The following is a 22,947-nucleotide window of genomic DNA, read 5'->3' as shown; positions in this document are numbered from 1 at the left end:
ATATGATATACTCTTTACCTAGTAAGAATTATTTCATGTGGTTCTCAACTCTAGATGTTTATCACAATCACCTTTGGAACTTTTAAAATTATAGAGCCTGGCCTTATTCCCACTTCACTAAATCACAGTCTCTAGGATATTTTTCTTCACCAAACTAACAACATAGCTTTAGGCAGAAGTGTATTTCTGACTACATTTTCTAGTTAAGGGGAACTCCTAACCTAGATTCTAAGGTAAAGGCATTAGCTGCATCAATAAGGCCTTCAATGCAGTATTTTCCTTAGAATATGGAACAGAATTAATCCATCCTCTATTGATGTAGAAATGGTTCCTTTTAAACTGAGATGAATGAGTTTGGTTTGGATACTTTGGGAACTTCTGGAGATAGGCAGAATCTATCAACCAAAACTAAAACAAGCATGCCTGGCCCCAGAGGCTACTGGATTATCAAGGATAGCACAAACGACCAACTATTTCTACAGCATAAGAATCATTATCAAAGCTTGTTATAAAATACTAACAATGGAACTCTAAATACAAGCATTTGCTCAATTGGCTATTTCCTCTGGTTCCATAGGTGTGTGAAACATGCTTATACCTTAAGATCATCACATTCCATATCTTCTCTAGGTTTACTCCACTGTTTTAAGTATTCCATATATTTTTTCTTTTCTTCACGTAATTTCTCTCTTTCCTAAAACAAAAGGTTAATAAAAATTCTTATAAGAATTTGGAAGGCAGCATCAGCATCACCTCAGAACTAGGAAGAAATACAAATACTTGAGCTCTACCCTAGACCTACTGAACCAGGATCTCTGCGGTTAGGACCCAGCAACCGATGTTTTAATAAGCTCTTCTGGCGATTTTGATGCACATTAAAGTGTTAAAACCACTGATCAAAACATTGCTTATCTGATAGAACTGAGATAAAAAAGTCTGACACATAGTAGCTCCTGCATAAATATTAATTCAATCTGACCCTGCAGCTCTCCTTTAAATCAATCAGATCCTAACTTAAGAAGTAAGAAATTATTAGAAGACCCAAAATAAAACCTCCCCTTGTATTTGTAATACATTTATTTTCAAGATTCATTTAAATCTGACTAAATAGCCTAGGGACACAAAGAGGGGACAATAGGTAAAAGTAATACTAGAATATAATTGGTGGACTTTTCTTTCTTTTAATCTGTTATTTCTCTTGCTCACTTGGTCTTTTAAAACCCTTACTTCCTGATTCTCGTATTTGAAACTGCAAGATAAATACTAACCTTAAAAAGTCTCTAATAAAGCAGACTGTAAATAAAATATCTTATTGTAATTATTTTCCAATACATATGTTAACACATGTAATAACATATATATTTAATATATGTTAATATTCTCTTTAAAATTTAGCAACACTGAAAGGAAACAGATGTACACTTATCAAATTTAACATAAAACAACCACATAGCAACAGAACTTACTAGCTGTGTTTTGAGTGGTCTGCTGAAATAAGTTCCCCCTCCCCCCAAATAATTCTTGTGGGATGTAAAAAGATGGGTATTTTCACTCATTGTTGCTAAGAGTATATATAAATACAACATGTTTGGCAAACAAATACCCATGTATGTGTATAGAAAGTTTTTAAAATGTTCCTACCTTTTGACCTGTTATTTTACTTCTACAGATTTACACAGAGACATAATCCAAAACCAGGAAATATTTTTATTTATAAATCTGAACAAAATATTATCATTTATGAGCAAAAATTTATAAACTGCTTACCCATCTCTTTAAGTATTATATGTAGTTACTAAAAATTTCACCTTACTTATTTAGTTTATTTAATAACATGAAGGAATGTTTATAATAATGTTAAATAAAAAAAAATATATATATATACAAAACTATAAATGCTGGATCTTTTTCTTTAAGGCCCGTAATAAAGATTAGAAATAAATTAATCCAAGTGTTAACGCTATCTCTAAATGTTACCATTTAGATTAAAAGTAGTGTTTTTTGTTTTGTAGGTTTTCTTGAGTAAACATGTATTATACACTCCCCATCCCTACCGTAAGGACTTATTTGAAATAATTCAAGAAATACATGTAATTTAAATGAGCACAATGTGTGACATGATCACCTAAGGCCACTTGTGAATATCCAAGAAAACCAATGACAATGACAGACCTTAGAAGAAACCAGCTATAGAATTATCTGAGGAGCATCTTCCACTGAAGATTATAACCCAAGATTTGCTGAAATATCCTATTATCACAGATGATTTATTCTACACAGAGAATAAGAACACTGTAGCAATTCTTAATCATAATTTTATTGTATTTTTCTAATGATGTATTTCACTTTTGAAAGTTTTATGTATATTGTCTTTCCTAAATATGTAAGTCTAAATAATGAAGAAAATCAACTTCAGAATTGTACTTTAGAGAGGCTTTGAGGGGTAAAGGCATGCATATATGTTGAACCTTAAATCATTCATCAAATTTTCCAAAGCATCAGAGAGATAAACCAACACTGTTTATCAGTGCTCTATGCACAACTATAAATGTGAAAGAAAGTGGTAAAAGTATTTGAAAATTAACCGTAAATTTAAGTATGTGAAGCACTATTTACTATTTGTGGAGAGCATAACTAATATACTTGAATAAATACCTTCTCTCTTTCTATTTTAAGCCTCTCTTTTTCTTCTTTCTTCTTCAATCTCTCTTCTTCAACAATTTTCTTCAATTCCTCCTTCTTTTTCTCTTTATCTTCCTTTTCTTTTTTCTTTGCCTCTAGGGCATCTGCTTTTTCTCTTTTTAATTTAGCCTTTTCAAAAGCTGTGGAGAAGGTCAAACTTAGAACTGTACACAGACAGAAAATAACATATTTTGTAATGTAACAAAAGAATCCTTGAAATACCTTAAGGTTAAATGATATCATGAGACTCACAGGGGTTGTAAATTCCTGGAGGGAGTCAGCAGGTGATTAAAATGGGGAGAGCGAGTTGACTGTGTTTAAGATAAACTACTGCAAACATACATCTGCCTTTGAAAGCCTTGCTACTCAAAGTGTGATCCTAAGACCAGCAACAAGGTATTACCTTGTTAGAAATGCAAAATCTCTTCTCCCACCCAGATCTACTAATTCAGAATCTTCATTTTAGTAAGATTCCCAAGTGATTTATATGTACAGTCACATCTGGGAAGCAGTGTTTTATAAGGCTGCATGAATCAAAACAAAATGGCCCAGAACAGTTTGTAAGCCCTAGAAACTCCCAACTGTGTTTTAATGTAGCATTAGGTCAGTTTAACAGGGGATATGCTGTATACCTTGAAATATTATTTTGGGAGATGAACAGAGGTCTTATTTACCATAAAAATCAATTGATATCTGAGGGGGAAAAACTATGCATAAAAAAACCCCCCAGAAACATGCCATTTTAGAAATAACCCCTACGTGGGCACAGAGAAACAATCTTTCCTATAACTAAATAGTTTTCAGAGAGAATGTTAAAACTCACCCAGCGACTTCATTTCTTCTTGTTTCAAAAGTTTATCTCTTTCTTTAGTAGTTTTGTTCCTATAACCTGTGATAGTCTGTTTATTAGCAACACTGTCCTCCTAAAAAAAAAAAAAAAAAAAAAAACCAAGAAACTAAAGTTACAGAACTACAACTTTTACAAAACAATGGTCTGCTTTGTTCTTACAGTAATAATAAAACACAAAAAATATAAGAGCCCTCATTAATTATACTTTCTTTATACTGAGGTTTTTATCCTAAAGTATAACTGAACTCTTAGTATCTCTAATCATAGTAACATACAGAATGTGAGTTAATTCTATTTTACTAATTTATAGAACTAGAATTAGTTCTATAAATTAGTAAAAAAAACTTCCCAGGAAAAAGAATCAGTAATATATAAAGAGAGCCTTAAAAATACGCATTATTAAAAAAATCTTCCAGGCAGAGAAAAAACATGTCAGAGACATTTTTGTGCCTAATGTTAAACAATATCTAAAGTTTATTTTTACTTCATTTCTTGGGAGATTAAGGTCCTTAACCTGTTTAATTGTGACATTATTAACTCATTTTTTAAAAAATGTTTATTTTTAATTGAAGTAGAGTCAATTTGCAATGTTGCGTTAGTTTTTGGTGTACAGCATAGTGATTTAGTTTTTTATATATATATAATATATTCATTTTTTTCATATTCTTTTTCATTATAGGCTATTAAAAGATATTGAATACAGTTCCCTATGCAATTCAGTAGGACCTTGTTGTTTATCTATTTTATATATATAATTAGTTATATAATAGTTGGTATTCTGCAAATCTCAAACTCCCCACACCCTTTCCCCTTTGTTTTCATGTCTGTGAGTAACTTTGTTTTCTATGTCTGTGAGTCTGTTTCGGTTTTGTAAATAAGCTCATTTGTGTCTTTTTTTTTTTTTTTTAAAGATTCCACATATAAATGATATCATATAATTTTCCTCTCTTTTTCTGGCTTACTTGATTATCTCTAGGTCCATCCATGATGCTGCAAATGGCATTATTTCATTTTTTTTTTTTTAAGGCTGATTAACTCTTATATTTTAAATGATCTTTACATTTCAATTACATAATTTATTTCCTGTGTTTCATACTGCTTTACATTTTACTAATTGCTTATATGCTTGCTTCCACTTTGATATAAAATCCCAGTGGCATGACAGCCATGTCTAATTCACAGCTGAAACTTTTACAAGCCTCACTGCTGAGCAGTCCTATACTATGTACCTTCTTTGTGTGTGAAGGAATGTGCTCCTTCCTACAGGCTACAGGGGTGAGGGGAGCCAAACACTACTCTTGATTTTGATTAACTGTATTAAGAGCCACAATGTAGTTTTTCTCTATTCTCTACTTACCTGATTAACAGATACTCGTTTGGGAGGTCTGCCTCTTCTTCTGTTAGCAGGACTGAAGATAAATGTGGGTGGATCATCAGGGAAGAAATATGAAAAATCTTGTTCTGCTATTTTGTATGTTGAAAGAGATGATGCCTTCATGAAGAAAAGACATATGGTGCAATAACAACACATGAGTAAACCGTATATAGATATGCTGCAACATGTCACACAACTACTGTTAAAGACCAGGTCAAAAACATTAGAATTTCATTTGTATTATGTAGTAATACATCTTTTATTACTTGATCCTTTTAAAAACAATCAGCTTTACCAGAAAGAAAACCATAATTCAAAGGATTACTTCACTATAAAATACTCAAGAATGTTTCAACAGTTTCTTGAATTCTAAAATTTCAAATTACATTTATACAATAATCTTTTTTGTTCACTTTTGACTAATTTTTTATGAGATTCTTCTATGTAAATAATCTACAGATTTAATATTAAAAATCCACTGTATTACCAAATAAATGTTTCTTAGCCATTTCCTAATTGCTGAACATTTAGATTTTCCCCCCAGTTTGAAGTGACAACTTAAAATACTTTTATGTATCAAACTTTAAAGCTAGTCTAGATAAAAGCAGATATATTGACAAATTCCTATAAAGTTTCAACTCAAAATTTAAATTCAGAGAAGTCACCCTCAATTTTACCAGAAGTGGTGTGGTTTTAGGATAATTGCTAAATTCAAGAGTTTCTCTTTTACTTTGTATTCAGAACTTGTTCACCTTTCCCCCATGTCCAACTCTAGACTTTTTATTTTTGATTAGCAATTCTGAAAATTATTTTTTTGTCTAACAGCCAAGATCATAGTTCTTTCTCTCGAAAAAAACAGGTGTAATTTACAGAAATACAGAAAATGTGTAAGAAAATAATGACATAAAATTTTAAACTATTAACAAAATAGGACTACATCCACAGGGAATTCAATTTGCTATGTAATATTTTTATTTTTGGTAGATAACAGCTTTTACCACCTAAAATTCAATCAGTTCCAGCCATCACAATAAATCAAGAATCCATTAAGATTTTACATTAAAGTAAATGCCATTAAGATGGCTGTCTACTATCCCACACACACAAAAAAACCCCTCAATATAGAGACCTGCCCTTTAAGTATGAATGGGTGGTTTCTTCTCAAATACATAGTCGAAAAAGGTAAAAATAGGCTTTAATATATTAATTGCCATGGTGTCTTTATTGACACACACGACACACACAATAAAAAAAATACTACATCTCTGTGTTCTTGCAGGTCCTCTTAACTACAGTCTACACTCACCACACCAGGTATCAGACTTTGTTGCTTTGAGGGTGTTTGTATATGCAAGTATATCAGAATATCCACTAACAACTTTTTGTTTTACTCTAAGAGAAAAGTGTTTACTGTCACCTTAACTTTCATTTATCCATTAAGTAAAGTTGAACTTCTTTTCATGTTTACTGACTGTTTATTTTCCTTGGTGAATAACTGCTGATGTCTTTCACCATTTTTTTCTTAATTGGGTTATTTCTGTTTGTTGATATGTAAGAGATCTTAGAAAATTAGGGGAACTGGCCAACTGGCTGTTTATAACACACACAGGCAACTCACTGCCTAGCACGTGTCAGACACTGTTGCAGCCACTTATCACAAGTGTCTAAATCACTTTTTACAAACATCATTTTACATGGCTACCTGATATTCAGTGCTATAGACAGAAGAATGCTTAAACTATGCTCTCTTATCAAGACAAATATACAGATATGCTCACATTAAAAAATTATTTCTTTCATGGGGGGAGGGTATAGTTCAAGCAGTAGAGCACATACTTAGTGTGCATGAGGTCCTGGGTTCAATCCCCAGTACCGCCTCTAAAAATTAACAAACAAACTGAATTACCTCCCCCCACCAAAAAAATAAAGAAACAAAATTAAAAAAGAAATTTCTTTCAGATGATTCTATCTTATGTTTTCAAGTTTTTATACTTCATTCACTGTGAATTTTGATCATGTCTATTTGTCCATTTTTCTAATAGGGTGATTATGTTTTATAATTGATTGTAGCTCCTCATTGTATTCACTGAAAGTATTGTTCCTCCAGCACTTGCCCTTGAAATCTATTCATCACATTTTAAAACCCACGTGAGTTTATACTGTCAAATCAATCTCATCTGCAGTATTTCTTTTCTACCGCTCCTCCTGATTACTTCAGCATGAAAAACATCATGTCCTTTTTTTTCTTTTTCAAGTCAGATATAACTTTATTTTTTCAAATAGTTAACCAAGTGTCCCAGTTTTATTTATTAAATAATCTATCATGGTCTCTAGAGATTTTCTACTTTTCATATAGAGTAAAATCACATATTCTTTTTTTTCGTATCTTTTCTTTGATGTAACATTTACACATAATAAAACACACCAATCTTAAGCATATAGTAGCTATTTCTGATACATGCATACATCTCTCTAACCCGTTTTATTGCTTTTTTACTTAAACTTTCTCTCCCAATATGAGTTAAATGTTTCTCATTAAAAAGAATTAGTTTTAGTTTGACCATTTAACTTTTTATTTAGTGTACAGTGTGAGGTATCTATACTTGGTACTTTTTCTCTCTGAATGTTTATGAATAAAATATAACCTATCTGCTTAGTACTGGTCTCTGATGTTCATATATATATAATATATGTTCATATAAACATATATATATTGTTTTCCTATCTAGTAGGATCTATTTTAGCATTGCTCTTTGAATCTGTTTTTGTGAGCCAGCACCACACTATATAGTTGTCCTACTCCCATAGCTTTTCTTTTTCCAAGTTTTCCATATATTCTCATCTGTCTTGGTTGATCTTTTTTATACAAGGAAAAACGTGGAAGTACTTGAGGCACCTAGCAATTCTAACAACTGAAAACACAGTATATAATCCAAACAAATACAAATAAAATTACTAAAAATTGGCTCCAGATGAAAAGAGAGCTGTTTTCAACCAACTTTGCAATAACATTTCTGCAGTGTTACAGCTTTATAACACTACTCATTCTTTTTTCTTCTTTCCAACAAATAATTCACTGTTCTGATTACCTTAATTTTAATGACTCCATCTTGTGGTTCACAGTGTTGCTTCAGAAAAAGCTTTAGTTTATCACGGGAAAACAGGTGTTTTCTCCGACTATAGGGGAAAAAGACGGAGAAAGAAAAAAGTGTTAATATCAAAGAATTCAATCTGAACTTCATAATTTCTATAAATCTACAAGCTCAATTTCAAGCCTAGGGAAAGAACAACATTTCATTTCCCAATAGTATTTATTTAGAGATTATGAGAAACTTTATATAGAAGTACCTACGTAGAATGTTATAAAATCTACTTGAGTATATCTATCATAAAAGTCCACTACAAAAATAGCATATGCATTTGTTGTTAGGAACCACTTAGAAATTAAATAAACCTCAAGAAAAGTATACTACAGAGAGTAAACCAAATTTTATAAAATCAGATGATTATTCCTACAAGTATCACCACTAAAATTCTTAAAATAATTAAAATTAGTAGACTACCAGATATCATATAGTACTATGTAAATCAACATTCAAATGAATATTGTGAATAGAGGTGAACATGGGGTTTTTATTAAATTCAAAAACATTTTGTGTTTAAATATCATATGGCAGCCAACAAATTCATAGAATTAAATGTAAAAAGAGTTAGAACCATTAAAATTCTAAAAATATATTATTTTTTATTCTCCCTTGTCCCTGAATTCAAAAACAATAATACAAGTATTTCTAGAAAGGTTCTGGAAAGAAAGCAAATGCTTCAATTGAACTTAATGTATTCCTTTCAAGAAAAAGCCAAGTTAAAAGCTTCTATGAGTAAATAAGCAATATAGGAGTTCTTAAGTAGTGGCCCTCCTAAAATGTATATTCTTTTCCTAGGCTATAGGAAGGACTATATGAAAGGATTCTGGTTCACTGCTGTATGCTAGCACCATACAGTAGCTGACAAGAAGGTAATCATCTTTTGACTATTGACTAACTATACTAGTCCTCAAGAAATGTACTGTCCTACATGGCATCTACTAGCCACGTGTTTTTTTCCTTCCAATAAATAAAATTAAAATTAAAAGTTCAGTTCCTAACTATTACTAGCCACATTTCAAGTGCTCAATAGCCACATGTGACTACCTGCGACCACACTGGATAGCACATATATAACGTTTCTATCACTGCAGAAAGTTCTACTTGTCAGTGCTACTCTATCATATTAAGTCTTCCTTACAGGATTGGTACCAGGTCTTTATTATAGGAATGGTACTATCTTTTGATCTAACAAGGAGCTGCAAGCCATTTAAGTCTTCTATTATCAAGTATAACTTTCCAACCCTGTAATTCTTTGGCTCACCAATTAAGAAAAAAATGAGTTAATAAGACAGTAACCAAGATCTAGCAGAATTGTATTTAAAGTATAAGTCAAAAAGTAAGTAGAAAAGTGAAAAATATTAAATAGGGAATTACACTATATAAAAAACATAACTTGAACTAAAAGAAAAAACTCAACAATGAGTAAGGAAAACACTGGTTGTGTCAACTTTACTTTTCATTAGCCCATAAACTGGACAAATTCAAAAGTTTTGAATAATCCATGAACATTATCTTGGGAAGGCTATTTTGCAATATACAATAAAGTGCAGAATGCTCTGGAGATCTTACATTAACGACGAGCCCCCTCTTAGACAAAAAAACAAAAAATACACACATCCATATAGTATAGAAAGTAGTATATCTGACTCAGGATTCACTCAATACTTGTATGATTATCACTTTTCTTTGGACTCATGAATATATAGGTGGACAACAGGGATGAGAGAGTAAGTAAAATTCTTTCACACCAAATGAAATGTAAGACTGATTCCTAGGTGGCAAACTGCTAGAGGCTGATAATGTAAACGATTTATTTTGAGATGACTAAGAGCCTAACAACCAAACATCAACATGGATTTTCCTAAAGCATATCAATGTAACCTAGAGCCAGGCCTGGTAAATATTACCATTCACCAGCTCTCTCTTTTGATTAGGTCTCAAATAAGAATTTTTTAAAGGTAATTCTGTTTTGTTAATTTTCTTAAGAAATGGGGAGAGACTGATCAGATATTTGTATCTGATGAATATGTATCTGCAAATGTGACATATTTGTAAGCACCAGACTTCTCAGCTTTGAAAACTGAGTTCTTTCAGGAGAAATACTTCATAAATAGGATCCTTCTTAGTTTTTCAGATGTGAAGACTATTTAGGGTTAGTTACTAAACCAAATAAAGAGCTCATGGAGTCCATTAGGATTCACATTATCAGTCTATGAGCATAAAAATATACATCTATTCTAAAAAGGGAAGCAATCACATGCAAGATTACCCATGTGTTCCACATCCAATCTTCTTAATCAACATAATTATCCTACTTTAAACCAACAAGAGAAGATACCGAGTTTTACCTGATCTGTGTTGCTTTAACAATAGCACACTCATACAATTCTTTTTTAGTGGGTTGTACCTTGTACTTGAATAATAAAGGATCAATTGTATCTTTTTTCTTCCTAAAAAGAGCAAAGACACAAGTCAGTTAATAATTTGTTTTGAAATGTGATATTTTAAATGAAATCTAGTTTCTAAGAACATACTATAACAGAATCTAATATATTTTTATTTTAGTTATGATTTTATAAATTACTGATATGCTTCACCATTCTATTAGCCAAAACAATACAAAGCACTTTTTTATGTTAGGTAGGTACTTTAATTACTCATTCAATAAATTTTCTTTGAATGAAGAAATTAACTCCAGATAAATAAGGAGAATACCCAGTTTAGGTCAGACAAATTTATAAACAAACAGCTGTCTGATCTGCTTTTAAATTTTCTTCTTCACAGCTATGTAATCCAAGGGCAAAAGTGTACAAAACAGAGTTTTGCCTGTTTTGAGAACTGGCAAAAAGGCTACACATTTTATTCCCTCCCCAACCAACTTCTTTTTTTTTCTTCCCTTTGAGGGTACATACACTCATTCACCCATCCATTCAGTAAAATAGCTAGAGCCTACAATGTGCCAAATATTAATACAGATTCAGTGGTGAACAAATAGATATACAGTGAGGAGATACAGGTAACCAAATAAACAAAAAAATACACAACAGGGTGGGTGGTGTTATGAAGAGAATACAGTGCAGAGTGGAAAAAGGTCTCTATTTTATATAGGATGATGGTCCCTGATAAACTGACCAGGTAGGTCTTCCAAGAAGTTAACATTTAAGCAGAGATCTGAAAAAAAAAAAAAATGAAGGAGCAATCCATGAGAAAACCTTGGGAAATGAGTTTTTAAAGGAAGAGAGAAAACTGTGTGTAAAGGCTCCGAGGGGGAAGCATGCATGGTTTGCACAAGAAGCAGAATAAATAGGGTGAATGAAAGGAAAGAAGGTTCAGTCAGAGAGGCAGCAGCAGGGCCAGATTACAGGCCATCACCAAGGGCTTTAAATTTTACTCTGAGTAAAGACACTAGAGGATTCTGAAAATGGGGTGAAAATGCTTTAATTTACATTTCAGAAGGATCACTCTAGCTGCCACGTGGGGCATAGACTATGCGGCAAGAGTGCAAACAGGGATACCAGTTAGAATGTTAATGTAATAAACTAAGTGAGAAAAATGATGGCACTACAGACTAAGAGGGTAGTGGTGGCAGTAGAGAGAAGTGGTTAGAGTCTGGGAAAACTGTCTCTGCATGCAAGTGTATATGTAAAGGGGATAGAAGGGGGGCTAGAGAAAAGGAAATGACAGGAAAGGATGATAAAGAGAAGTGCTGGGCAATGAAAGTAAGCTATAGTCAAAGTGATACAAATGCTGTACACACACCGCAGACAGTGCCATTTTATATAGATTTTTCGCCAAGAGCACTCAGCTGACCAATACTGTCAATTGACTAAATTTCAGAAGGTTACAGAGCTTCTTCACCATATGCACCACAAAGTAACTAATAAAGTACAGAATGAATTCTCCCAAGTAAACGAAAGTGGAATGTATAGTATAATTGAATGAAGTGAGCGTCAATTGCTCTTAAGCAGCTGACTAGAATTAACTATTTATATTAAAATAGTTCCAATTTTGCAAACTCTAACACGTGTTGTTGAACCACATTGCTCTGATGCATAGTATCCAGTGTATGACTAGAAAGGAAGAAGGGTGGGATTAAAGAAAAAATTATTTCAATGGGATATCAGTAGCCAATCTGATATATATTTAAAAAATTAATACAAATCACTTACCCATTTTGAAAAGAACTGTTTTGTGTTTCTGAATCATCACTATCACTGATGATAATAGTTTCTCCATCTATACTGCTGACATGTCCATTAGCAAAACCATTTTGGTGAGATGGAGGGAGGACTTCCAAAATCCTACACTGTAACCTGCAAGAAAATGATTCATTTACAAATGCAACTCATCTTTTATTGTGACTTCTGATCTCTGGAAAGCTTCCTATTTACTAACTCTGTTAACCTTATTTTGGCTTCCTTTACCTCTCCTCTCCTCTATTTTATGGGCTGCAATTTCAGACTCACTCACCACAACTGAAACATTTCTCAATCTCATTTTCACTGTGCCAATTTTCAACTGATAAATAATTTAAATTTGGCATATCCATAAATGGAAGATTATTCACCAAAAAAAAAAAAATAGGAATGAAATACTGATACATGATATAGTAGGGATGAACCTTGAAAACATGCTAAATTAAAGGAACCAGACATAAAAGGCCATATAATATATGATTCTGTTTATATGAAACATCCAGGATAGGGAAATCCATAAAGACAGAAAGTAGATGAGTGGTTGTGAGGAACTTGGGATATAGGAGGGGAGGGGAGAGGGTGAGGGTGAGAGGAGAATAATGGGCAGTGGCTGCTAATGGGTATGGGCTTTCTTTTGGGGGTGCTGAAAACGCTCTAAAATTAGTTTGCAGTGATGGCTGTAAAACTCTAAGAATATACTAAAAGCTACTGAACTATACATTTTAAATGGGTGAATTTTATGGTATGTGAAATATATCTTGTTAAAAAAAAGACAGTCACAAGTATAGCAGGGAGTAAAAAAAGAAGAGAGAGAGAGGGAGCATTGCTGGAATTAATCTATGGCATCTCTACAACTCTTAGGCAATTCAGGGGTTTTATTAACTAAGAATATATTAAGCACATATATACTTATCAATGGGTAAATTCCTATTCTCTTAGAAAAACTGGCTCAAGATTAGACAATCTACTCACGGTTATCATTCATTTGGTTATCTCACATCATAAACAAACTCTGATATATTGTGGGCCCTACTCTTCTAGAACTTCATTCTCCCCATACTCCACTTTTTTTCCACATAGTAGGAGTAGAGCTGGTATGTTCCCACAAGACCCTGGCCAGAGTCAGTTGATATCAGGTGGGTACCTTTTTGCTGAGCCAATGCACCTTTCCCAAGATTTTAATATTTGCAATCTAGAAAGTAAAAATCAGTCCTTTTCCTAGCATGAAATCAGTAAGATATAAAATTCTAGTGCTGCTGGCCACCATGTTTTCTGCCACGTGAAACAGGCCAGTGCGCAGTGAGAAAAGAGAGGAGAGATGGCAGGAGTACTAGAGGCAATTTGTTCTCTTATTCCTGTTTTTCAGATTTAACTGCACCTTGCCCTATCTCAGATTTAGCTGTTTAATCTTTCCCTTGATTCAATAAACCGATAATTTGCCCTTTTGCCTACATGTTTTCAAAACAGAATTTTGTCATTCACAATCAAAATAAACAGAATCATATAATTCCAGAAAAACAAATAGTATATTTAGAACTGATTCATTTTGGGAAGCTGGTGGTTTTTTACAAGATAATAGCACTTATTTTCACTAGAGTACATTTTAGCATATGCTTGCTTATATTCTCCTTTAGGAGAACATCTTTAGTATCCCCAACAATATCTAATTTTGCTGTTAGGCACAGAAAAAATCAGGAGTATGGATTTCCTGTTAGGAACTTTGTACTATATACAAATAGAAGAGAGCAACTGGTTCCACAGCATCTCAAGGTTCAACAATCAACAAAATGTAGAGTATGTGGGTGAATCCAAAGCCCTTAAAGCATCTTATCTTCTTCCCTCAACTAATTTCCTCATTCTGAAACTTATAAGCATTTGATTAAAAGTATTATATATGATTCCTTAATAATTTGCTCCTAAAATAAAGAATTGAGGTAAGAGAGAGAAGACTCAAATTACTAAAACCGGAAGTGAAAACTGGGAAAGATTATAAAAGAATATCATGTACAATTGTACGCTGACAAACTAGATAACCTAGATGAAATGGACAAATTCTTAGAAACACACAAACTGACTCAAGAAAAAATAAAAAATCTAAAAGGATCTGTAACTATTAAGAAGATTGAATACGTAATCAAAAAGCATTTCAACGAGGAAAAGCCCAAGACCAAATGGTTTCACTGGTGAGTTCTACCAAACTTTAAAAGAATTAATACCAATTCTCAAAATCTTCCAAAAGACTGAAAAGGAGAGAATGCGTCTTGACTCACTCTATAAGGCCAGCATTACCCTGATACACAAACCAGACAAAGACATGGCAAAACATATAAAGAACTCATAACCCAATTTAAAAAAATCCTATTCAAAAATCAGCAAAGGACCTGAATAGTCATTTCTCAAAAAGGATACAAATGGAAAAAATGCTCAGCATCACTGGTCATAAAGGAAATGCAAAATCAAAACTGCAATGAGATACAACTTCATACCTTCTTAAGATGGCTATTATTTTTTTTAAATGGAAAATAAAGAGTGTTGGGGAGGATATTAAGAAATTGGAATCATCATGCATTGCTGATGCAAATGTAAAATGGTGCAGCTGCTGCAGAAAATAATAATATTAAAAAATTTAAACATAGAATTATCATATAACCCAGCAATTCCCTTTCTAGGTATATACCCAAAAGAATTGAAAATAGAAACTCAATAAATATTTGTACACCAGTGTTCATAATGACATTATTCACGATAGCCAAAAGGTACAAACAACTCAGATATCTATCAACAAATGCACAGATGACAAAATGTGGTATGTACACATACAGTGGAATAGTATTCAGCCATTAAAAGGATGAAATTCTGATACATGCTACAACACAGATGAAGAACCTCAAAAATATTATGCTCAGTGAAATCAGCCAAGTACAAAAGGGCAAATAGTGTAAGAATCTACTTATATGAAGTATCTAGGCAAATTCATAGAGGCATAAAGTAGATTAAGGCTACCAGGGACAGGAAGGAGGGAGAAATGGGGAGTTATTGCTTAATGAGTACAGAATTTCTGTTTGGGATGATGAAAAGTTTTGGAAACAGTAGTGATAGTTACACAACACTGTGAATGTACTTAATATCACTAAATTATACACTGAAAAATTATTACAATGGTGAAGGTTATGTTTATTTACCACAGTTTAAAAAAAAATTTTTTTGGTCCTAACAGTTAAGCTGAAGAAGGCCTAATTACCAAGCCTACATTGGTAGCAAACGGAAACGGTGTCAAAAGAACAGCGGGCTAACTTTGGCTACTCACTGACAGAAATAAACCAATGTTTCTAAAGAGGAACAACTGCAGGAAATCATATCAGAACTGGTTAAGCAATTATGTAGTCTAATGGTAAAAAGATTCTGTAATTTAGTGACATATAAACTGCACAAAAATAAGCAAGGAATGAAATGGACCTACTTTTGAAGGGTCTAGGTTTAACATTCAAGAATCCTATGGCTCAGGGTTCAAGGAGGTGATGAAGAAAGCTTTTCAGAGAACCTGTGACAAGGTTCTTCAAGTTAGAAAAAGAGATGGTTTTCACTGGCAGAGCTCATGTGAGTACCTCTAAGTGGCAATGGTGGTGGTCATCAGAGAAAAACAAAGTAACTGGGTCTATGCTGCGCACAGGAATGGTTGGTGTGGTGCCTAAGATGATTTAATGGTCTACTGACAAGAACAGTCTATGATTCCAGGAAAGCCTACAGAGCTACAACAATTTAAGAATTACTTTACTTAAAACCAACAGAAAATTAACAGATAGAAATACAATTCCCTGACAGAGGAATAAGGGAAAGGGAAACTAGTACCAGTAGCATGGAGACATTGCCTCTAATGTAGGAAATATGTTTTATATATAAATTATATTAGTTATTATTGGGTGGAGGGTATAGCTTAAGTGGTAGAGCACATGCTTAACATGCATGAGGTCCTGGGTTCAATCCCTAGTACCTCCTCTAAAACTAAATAAGTAAATAAATAAGTAGACCTAATTACCTACCCCCTCTTAAAATTTATTTTTAATTAAAAGAATATATACTAGTTATTATCAATGCTGTTGCTAACTTTGCACCCAAACCACAGGTAATCTATTTCTTGCTAATCTAATTGATGCTTGGCCTCTCACTGATGCTTAGCTAAACTTCAGGTAACTACAAGATGTCAAATCAACACATTCTAATAACTTCCAAAGAGACATAGTCTATGTCTTTCAAATCCACTTGCTACAATTTCTTGGTTCTAGGGAGTCCAGAGAAGACTAGGGTATAAAAAATGGTTAAAGAATCATGAATTAAGACCCAGTTAGCAGGTCTTGGAGAATACAGAAACTCTAAATTGAAGTTATGCTCCATTATTTGAGGACAGAGTGGAAGTTGACAATCAAAAGATGGTCCTTATAATTATTAGAGTTCCTGTGTGCCAGGTAAGTATATAATATATACATATTTCTCTCCTCATATCAACCCTGCAAGTTATACATTTTTCAGCAGATGAAATTCAGGGTCAGAGAAGTTAAATCATTTGCTTATAGTCATACAACCAACAATGGTACAGCCAAAACTTGAACTGTTTGACTCTGAAGCCCACATACTTTCTAATCTTCCCCTCTATTTATTACTGGAGTTGAGGGGGAACACAACAATATACTGACCCAAGGGAATTTCAGAGCTTTAAGCCCAGGCAGTCAAGAGGCACTTTTGGAGCCTCTCTGAAACACATTTCAAACTTCAACACATTTCATAGTGAAAGGAAGTTTGTGGAACAGCGGCAAGCACTGAATGAGGATACAGCAGAAGTTAGCCATAAATCTCTGATAGTGACCAGCTAAACATGGAAATAGCCTTTTATAAGAATATTCCGGAATGGCATATATCACTTCTCCCAAAAAAGCTGTTTTTGTTTTATAGTCATTTAATAATAGCTATAGTTCAATTTACATCTCAAAATACAAATTCACTAAAACAAAAGCCAGTTCTGGAATTTAAATATATGCAGAATATTTATAAGGCATTTGGGGTAGAAGATAAATAATTAACAGCAAAAGGAAAGAAGACTGGAAACCTGGGGCGACCTAACTGACATAAAGGACTGCCCCTCTCTGGGTCTCTAAAAATGGAATATGCTGAATCTATGGCATGCTTCACACCTGCTCACCCGTGCTGCTGCATTAACCTTTTATTTTCTTGTAATACAGGTGCAACAACATTTAGTTTAAAAATACTATGCTTGGATAATTACTTCAACTTTATGGGTAGAAACAGAGCAACGCTGTTTAATTTGAAGATCAGAGTTTAAAAAAAAAAACAACTCAAATTAAGGAGGTTAAGTGATACCTCGTTTTAAGTGGAGGAAACTAGACCACTCAACAAGTCTGCTACTTCAAACAGAAAGACTGTGAATTATGTTGATTACTTGTCAGTTGAGAAGAAGAGGTCAGAAAAGGCTGCTTTGTTTCTAACTCCTCACTTTTTAGACAAGTGGATCAGAGTAGCTCAAAGAATGTTTCATTTTGAATTGTTCTGAGACTCTATGGACAGAGAACCATGTCTTATTATTTCTCCAACTGGCATTTGATCTATCATAAGCCTAAATAACGTAAGACAACAAGACTCATTAGATTCTTATTAAAGACTAAATCTATTAAAAGATATATAATATAAATAAAAATCTTTGGAAAGAAAATTCTAGATATAAGATATATGGGTTAAAGCCTACATATCTCTAGTAAGTTTCAAGCACTTGGTTATTATCAGCATACTGTGTAAAATTAAACTCTTTAGTATTCAAAATTATCATCTTAAAGCCACATGAGTTAATTTGGCTAAAATGTCAACCAAATTAATGAAAGCTTTACCAAAATACTTTCAAATTCCTACTAGCACATTCAAATTAATAGGTATTCAAAATGTTTGCAGACTCAGCTTTATGTTGACCTGGCCTACTGACGTCAACAGAGTTGATAACCTTGTGCGGAGGCAAGACCAACATATACAGATCAGAGAAAACAAAACATTAAATACAATGAAAAGCCACCACAGATTTAGCAGCGAGTAACTTTTGTTACAAAATGAAAATAGTATTTCAGAACACTCAACTTGGCCTCATGGTGGACGATGGATAGGAAAGGAAGAGAAGCAGGCTCCTTGCCTTTCCTCTATCTCACTGCCATCCTGAACAAGGGAAACAATGGTTACAACCTTGGGATGACTGAGCAGAAAACAGGAAAAAGCCTGGGTTCCTGACAACTTTGTGGACCTGCATACCCAGTCCTAACACTAGAACTTCTGTACTTAGTTCTATATGAGTGAGAAATTTCTATTTTGTTAATGCCACTAAAATTTTTTCTGCTATACGCACCTAACTCAAATCCCAGCTGATAAGGAAAAGCAATATAAGCAATCTATTAGGTATCCTAGGTGTTTTCATTAAATAGTAATCAGTTTATAAACTGATAGATGTTAAATTTATTGAGTCAGAGAACTGTATTCTTCACTTCAACCAATACAAGCTGAATAAGATTTTCAAACTTGAAAGTTTCCTTGTCATTGGCAATACAGATTTTTCAAGTCATATTTGTTTCAGAAAACTGATAGTGTAAAGTAGGAAAGTAAGTTCAACAACACATGATTTGTGGGTGTGGCATAAAGGAGCAGTATGAGGGATATCTGTAGCGATAGAAATATTCTGTACCATGACTATATTAATGGCAATATCCTGGTTTGACACTGTACAACTGGGGGAAATTCTGTATTATTTTACAACTGCATGTGATTCCATAGTTATCTCAAAATAGAAAGTTTAATTTAAAAATGCTAATGATAAGCATTAGGAAAACACTAACTCCAATTAAAAGGATTGATTTCACATATTATGGGAAAAAATCAATAAAAGATGAAAGTAATGTATATGTATCACTAAAAAGCTACAGTAAATAATGACACTATAGTATTGGCAGAAGGATAGCCATACAGCTCAATAGAAGGGAGACCAGAAATAGAAAATTCCATTTATGTTTATATTCTGGAAAGGGCAAAATTATAAGGACAGAAAACAGATCAGTGGTTGCCCGAGTTTAGGAGATATGGGCAAGGGCTGATTACAAGGAGGCAAAAAAGAAGGTAGTAAAAATGTTTACGTCTTATTGTGATGGGTTACATGACTGTGTCAAAAGTCAGAACTATACACTAAAAAGGGTAAATTTTATCATAAGAAAGTAATGTACTTTAATTAAGCTTTATTAGTTTAGACTACTTAGGATAAAGGCCTATATGAATGTAAGTTATGTAATTTATTCTTTAATTTAAATATAACTAAAAAATTAAGATAATAAAATTATACTTATTACTCCTCGCATTCTCAAATTCAAGCTGGAAGCTCAAATTAACTTGAGTATTTTTTACTATCCTTATGGTTAATAAACATTCTTAATATGACAACAATGAAGTCAACATGCTGAGTGATTCACTGACTAGAAGCAGATAAAGAAAGATACAAACATATCTTTATCAAGATAATTCAAAGATAAACACCAACCCATTCGAATGGCCAATCATAGCACATTATTAATGAAGTACTAAATTAATTTGGCATTATAGTACCTTTTATTCATTCTATTTGAATATTAGTGATATACTCACTAGCAGAGTAAGACTTACCTGTGCCGTTTTCTTTCCAGTTTTATTGAGAAATAATTGACATACATCACTGTATAAGCTTAAAGCATACAGCATGGTCTGATTTACATACATTGTGAAATGACTACCACAGTAAGTTCACCTAACATCCAGCATCTCACATAACATCCATTATCTCATACAGTAAAAAGAATAAAAAAATTTCTCCTTATGATGAGAACTCTTAGGGTTTATTCTCAACAACTTTCCTGTATATCATACAGCAGTGTTAACTATAGTCATCATGTTGTACATTACATCCCTAGTATTTATTTATCTTAAAACTGGAAGTCTCTACCTTTCGACCACCCAATTCTTCCTCCAATTCCCCTCCCCTCCTTGTCTTCTTAATGCAGTTATCTTACTCAGTTCTTTATTAGTCATTCATATGTATTTCACTTATCTGTGCCCTGTACATTCTATCTCTGCTACCAATAGACTATATAATGCTTGAGAATAAGTACTAATGCTTTACTCATATTTGATTATCCACTTGCATCTAACAGTGGTTTTCAGAGAAAACACTGAATTAATTGGCTATAACAAAAAATGACTCAAGACTATCCCATCAAGTTTTATTATCTTTATAGCACTGATCAGTATCTGAAATTGTCCTGATTTGTGTATTTCTCTCTTGCACTTGAATGTAAGTCCCAAGTCTTTGTCTTACTACCCTCTTCCCAATACCTATAACAGCACCGAGCACACAACTTATTGAATTAATCACAGAAAATTGGTTTTGTGTATACTATAAAGTACTCAGTCAGAATATTCCCTACCACCTCTATGGAAAAAAGTAATAAATAATTGCATTTTTCATCCCTGGAAACTGTGCCAAAAGATAGAAAAAAATAAATTAATTAAAATTCTATTTTCTCCCATGCTTGCAGTCACCTTTTGTTGCCACTAGATAGCATTCTTTCATCTGCAAGCACAATATTTGAAAAGAAGAAAGCTTAAACAGCTTGGAATACTGAAGTAAAATAATTAAGGCATCTCTAATAAGTACAGCCAGGGAACCTGTTTAAATACAGGGTCTTTTTTCCCCTTGAATCAATGATCATAAGATGATGCTGATTTTCAGACACTCAACAATATGACCTGGATCACTCTTAGAGTGACTGAGCAAAAGCTTAAAACTAACCACATTATATACAATCCTATGTTTCTTCACACTTTCACAGAAATTATAAAATACTCAAGTAAAGTGAAAAGTAAATACTGAGTGATACATCAACTTATAATCTTTAACTCCTTTTTAAGGGCTATCCTTTCATATTTTTTTTCATACTCATTACTCCTCCCAAACAGAACCACTACCTGTGCTTGAAAACTTTACTACTTGTTACCTTGAGCAAGTTTTAATTAACTAAGCTCTGTGTATGAACTCCTCAGCTGTGAAATGAGTGAATAAGCACCTATCACATATGGCTGTTGTGGGAATTAAATAAGATAGTATAAATAAAAAGCTTAGAGCAGTGTCTAGCATATAATAAGCTCTCAAAAGTTTACTGGTATTGTCATCATCTCCCTAAAATGACATATGGTGAACTCTCAAGAACAGTGACTATGAGGTAAAAAAATTAGGGACCGGCTACCAAAAAAAGATGAGTCATCACAGCTGGCAGGCTCTTCACTTATCTCTGACAAGAGCAGGAAGGATCCAACATTTACTGAGTGCTTTATGTACCAGGCCCTATGCTGGCCTCCTAACAAATATTAACCATTGTGACAGACTGTTGCAGTCATGATCCCCACTGAGACACACCTCTGTGGTCCCCTCCCACATTAATTCTGAATTTGCTCATGTGACTTGCTTTGGTCAATGGAACACTAGCTAATATGGAGTGTGCTGAGGCTTGATATGCACTTACATGCTGGAGCGTGCCCTCTCTTGCTGCTAGGAACCCTGCTCCCACCCTCGGAACAGGTTCCAATTAGCCTCCTGAAGGATAAGAGACCACATGAAAACAGCCACCCAGTCTGAGGCCCCAGACATGTGAGTAAGGCTAGAGTAAACGACCTAGACAATCCAGCCCCAGACCATAAGAACATTCCTGTTTATTGATTTAGGCCACTAAATTTTGGAGGGTGGTTCATTATGCAGCAAAAGCTAATTAATACAACCACCATATGGATGTAGATATTACTTGTTTTACAGATTAGGAAAGAAGGTTCTCAGAACTAACAAGTCAGTTTGGCGCCAAAGGCTTTTTCTACCATACCAAGCCACCTCTACATGCCGTGCTCTGGGGTTCTAGATAAAAAGGGGATCTCTGGGGATTTTATTCTGTATCTCTTATTTAAGCAGTAACCTTTCCTCTCTACCAGCAGTCAGCACACTGTGGCTCATGGGTTAGATCCAACTCATTGCTTGTTTTATATGGTCTATGAGCTAAGAATGGCTTATACATTTTTAAATGGTTTAAAATAAAATAAGAGTACTTTGGGACATGTGAAAGTAATATGAAATTCAAATTTCAGTGTTCATAAATAAAGAATAGAGCCATGCTCATTCATATACTGTCTATGGCTGCTTTCGCACTGTAACAGCAGAGTTGGGTGGCTGTGATGGAGACCATATGGACTTCGAAGTCTATAATATCTATCTGGCCCTTAATTTTTTTTAAAAAAAGTGTGCCAGCCTCTGCTCAGAATTCTCTTGGTATATGTCTTTAATTTAAACAAAGGATTTTGCCTGGTCTTTAGTGATGAATAGACTTTCTTTGTACTTTTATCACTCCTTTCCCTTTCATTGGAAATTATTTAAGTTTATGTCATTTCTCTTAGTTCCCTTTTTTTTCCTCATTTCAGTAGGGTTTATTTATTTTTTAAATTGAAGTATTGTTGATTTACAACATTGTATGGCTTCTGGTGTGCAGCACAGTGATTCAGTTACACATATAAAAATATATTCTTTTCCATTACAAGTTACTACAATCTCTTACTTCTCTTTTATCTTTCCTTGGTCTCTGAATTTGTCCA

At 33.4% G+C, this 22,947-nt stretch overlaps 1 protein-coding gene across 3 annotated transcripts in view; it reads right to left on the bottom strand.

Moving 5' to 3' along the window:
• The window catches only part of BAZ1A (bromodomain adjacent to zinc finger domain 1A), a 76,171-nt gene that overhangs the window by 31,628 nt on the left and 21,596 nt on the right, over window positions 1-22,947 (bottom strand). For 2 of the 3 annotated variants that reach the window (XM_074365656.1, XM_074365657.1), the window contains exons 3-9: window positions 12,223-12,366; window positions 10,402-10,503; window positions 7,997-8,084; window positions 4,890-5,024; window positions 3,506-3,605; window positions 2,656-2,822; window positions 599-694 (exon numbers count right to left, since the gene is read on the bottom strand). In XM_074365656.1, coding sequence (XP_074221757.1) covers window positions 599-694; window positions 2,656-2,822; window positions 3,506-3,605; window positions 4,890-5,024; window positions 7,997-8,084; window positions 10,402-10,503; window positions 12,223-12,366 — 832 coding nt within the window. Of the gene's footprint in view, window positions 1-598; window positions 695-2,655; window positions 2,847-3,505; window positions 3,606-4,889; window positions 5,025-7,996; window positions 8,085-10,401; window positions 10,504-12,222; window positions 12,367-22,947 lie in introns of all 3 variants that reach the window. The other variant, XM_074365655.1, reaches the window with a different exon arrangement.

This window comes from Camelus bactrianus, chromosome 6, assembly GCF_048773025.1.
Source record: "Camelus bactrianus isolate YW-2024 breed Bactrian camel chromosome 6, ASM4877302v1, whole genome shotgun sequence".
NCBI classification, from domain to species: domain Eukaryota; kingdom Metazoa; phylum Chordata; class Mammalia; order Artiodactyla; family Camelidae; genus Camelus; species Camelus bactrianus.
This window is presented reverse-complemented; position numbering and strand designations above follow the sequence as displayed.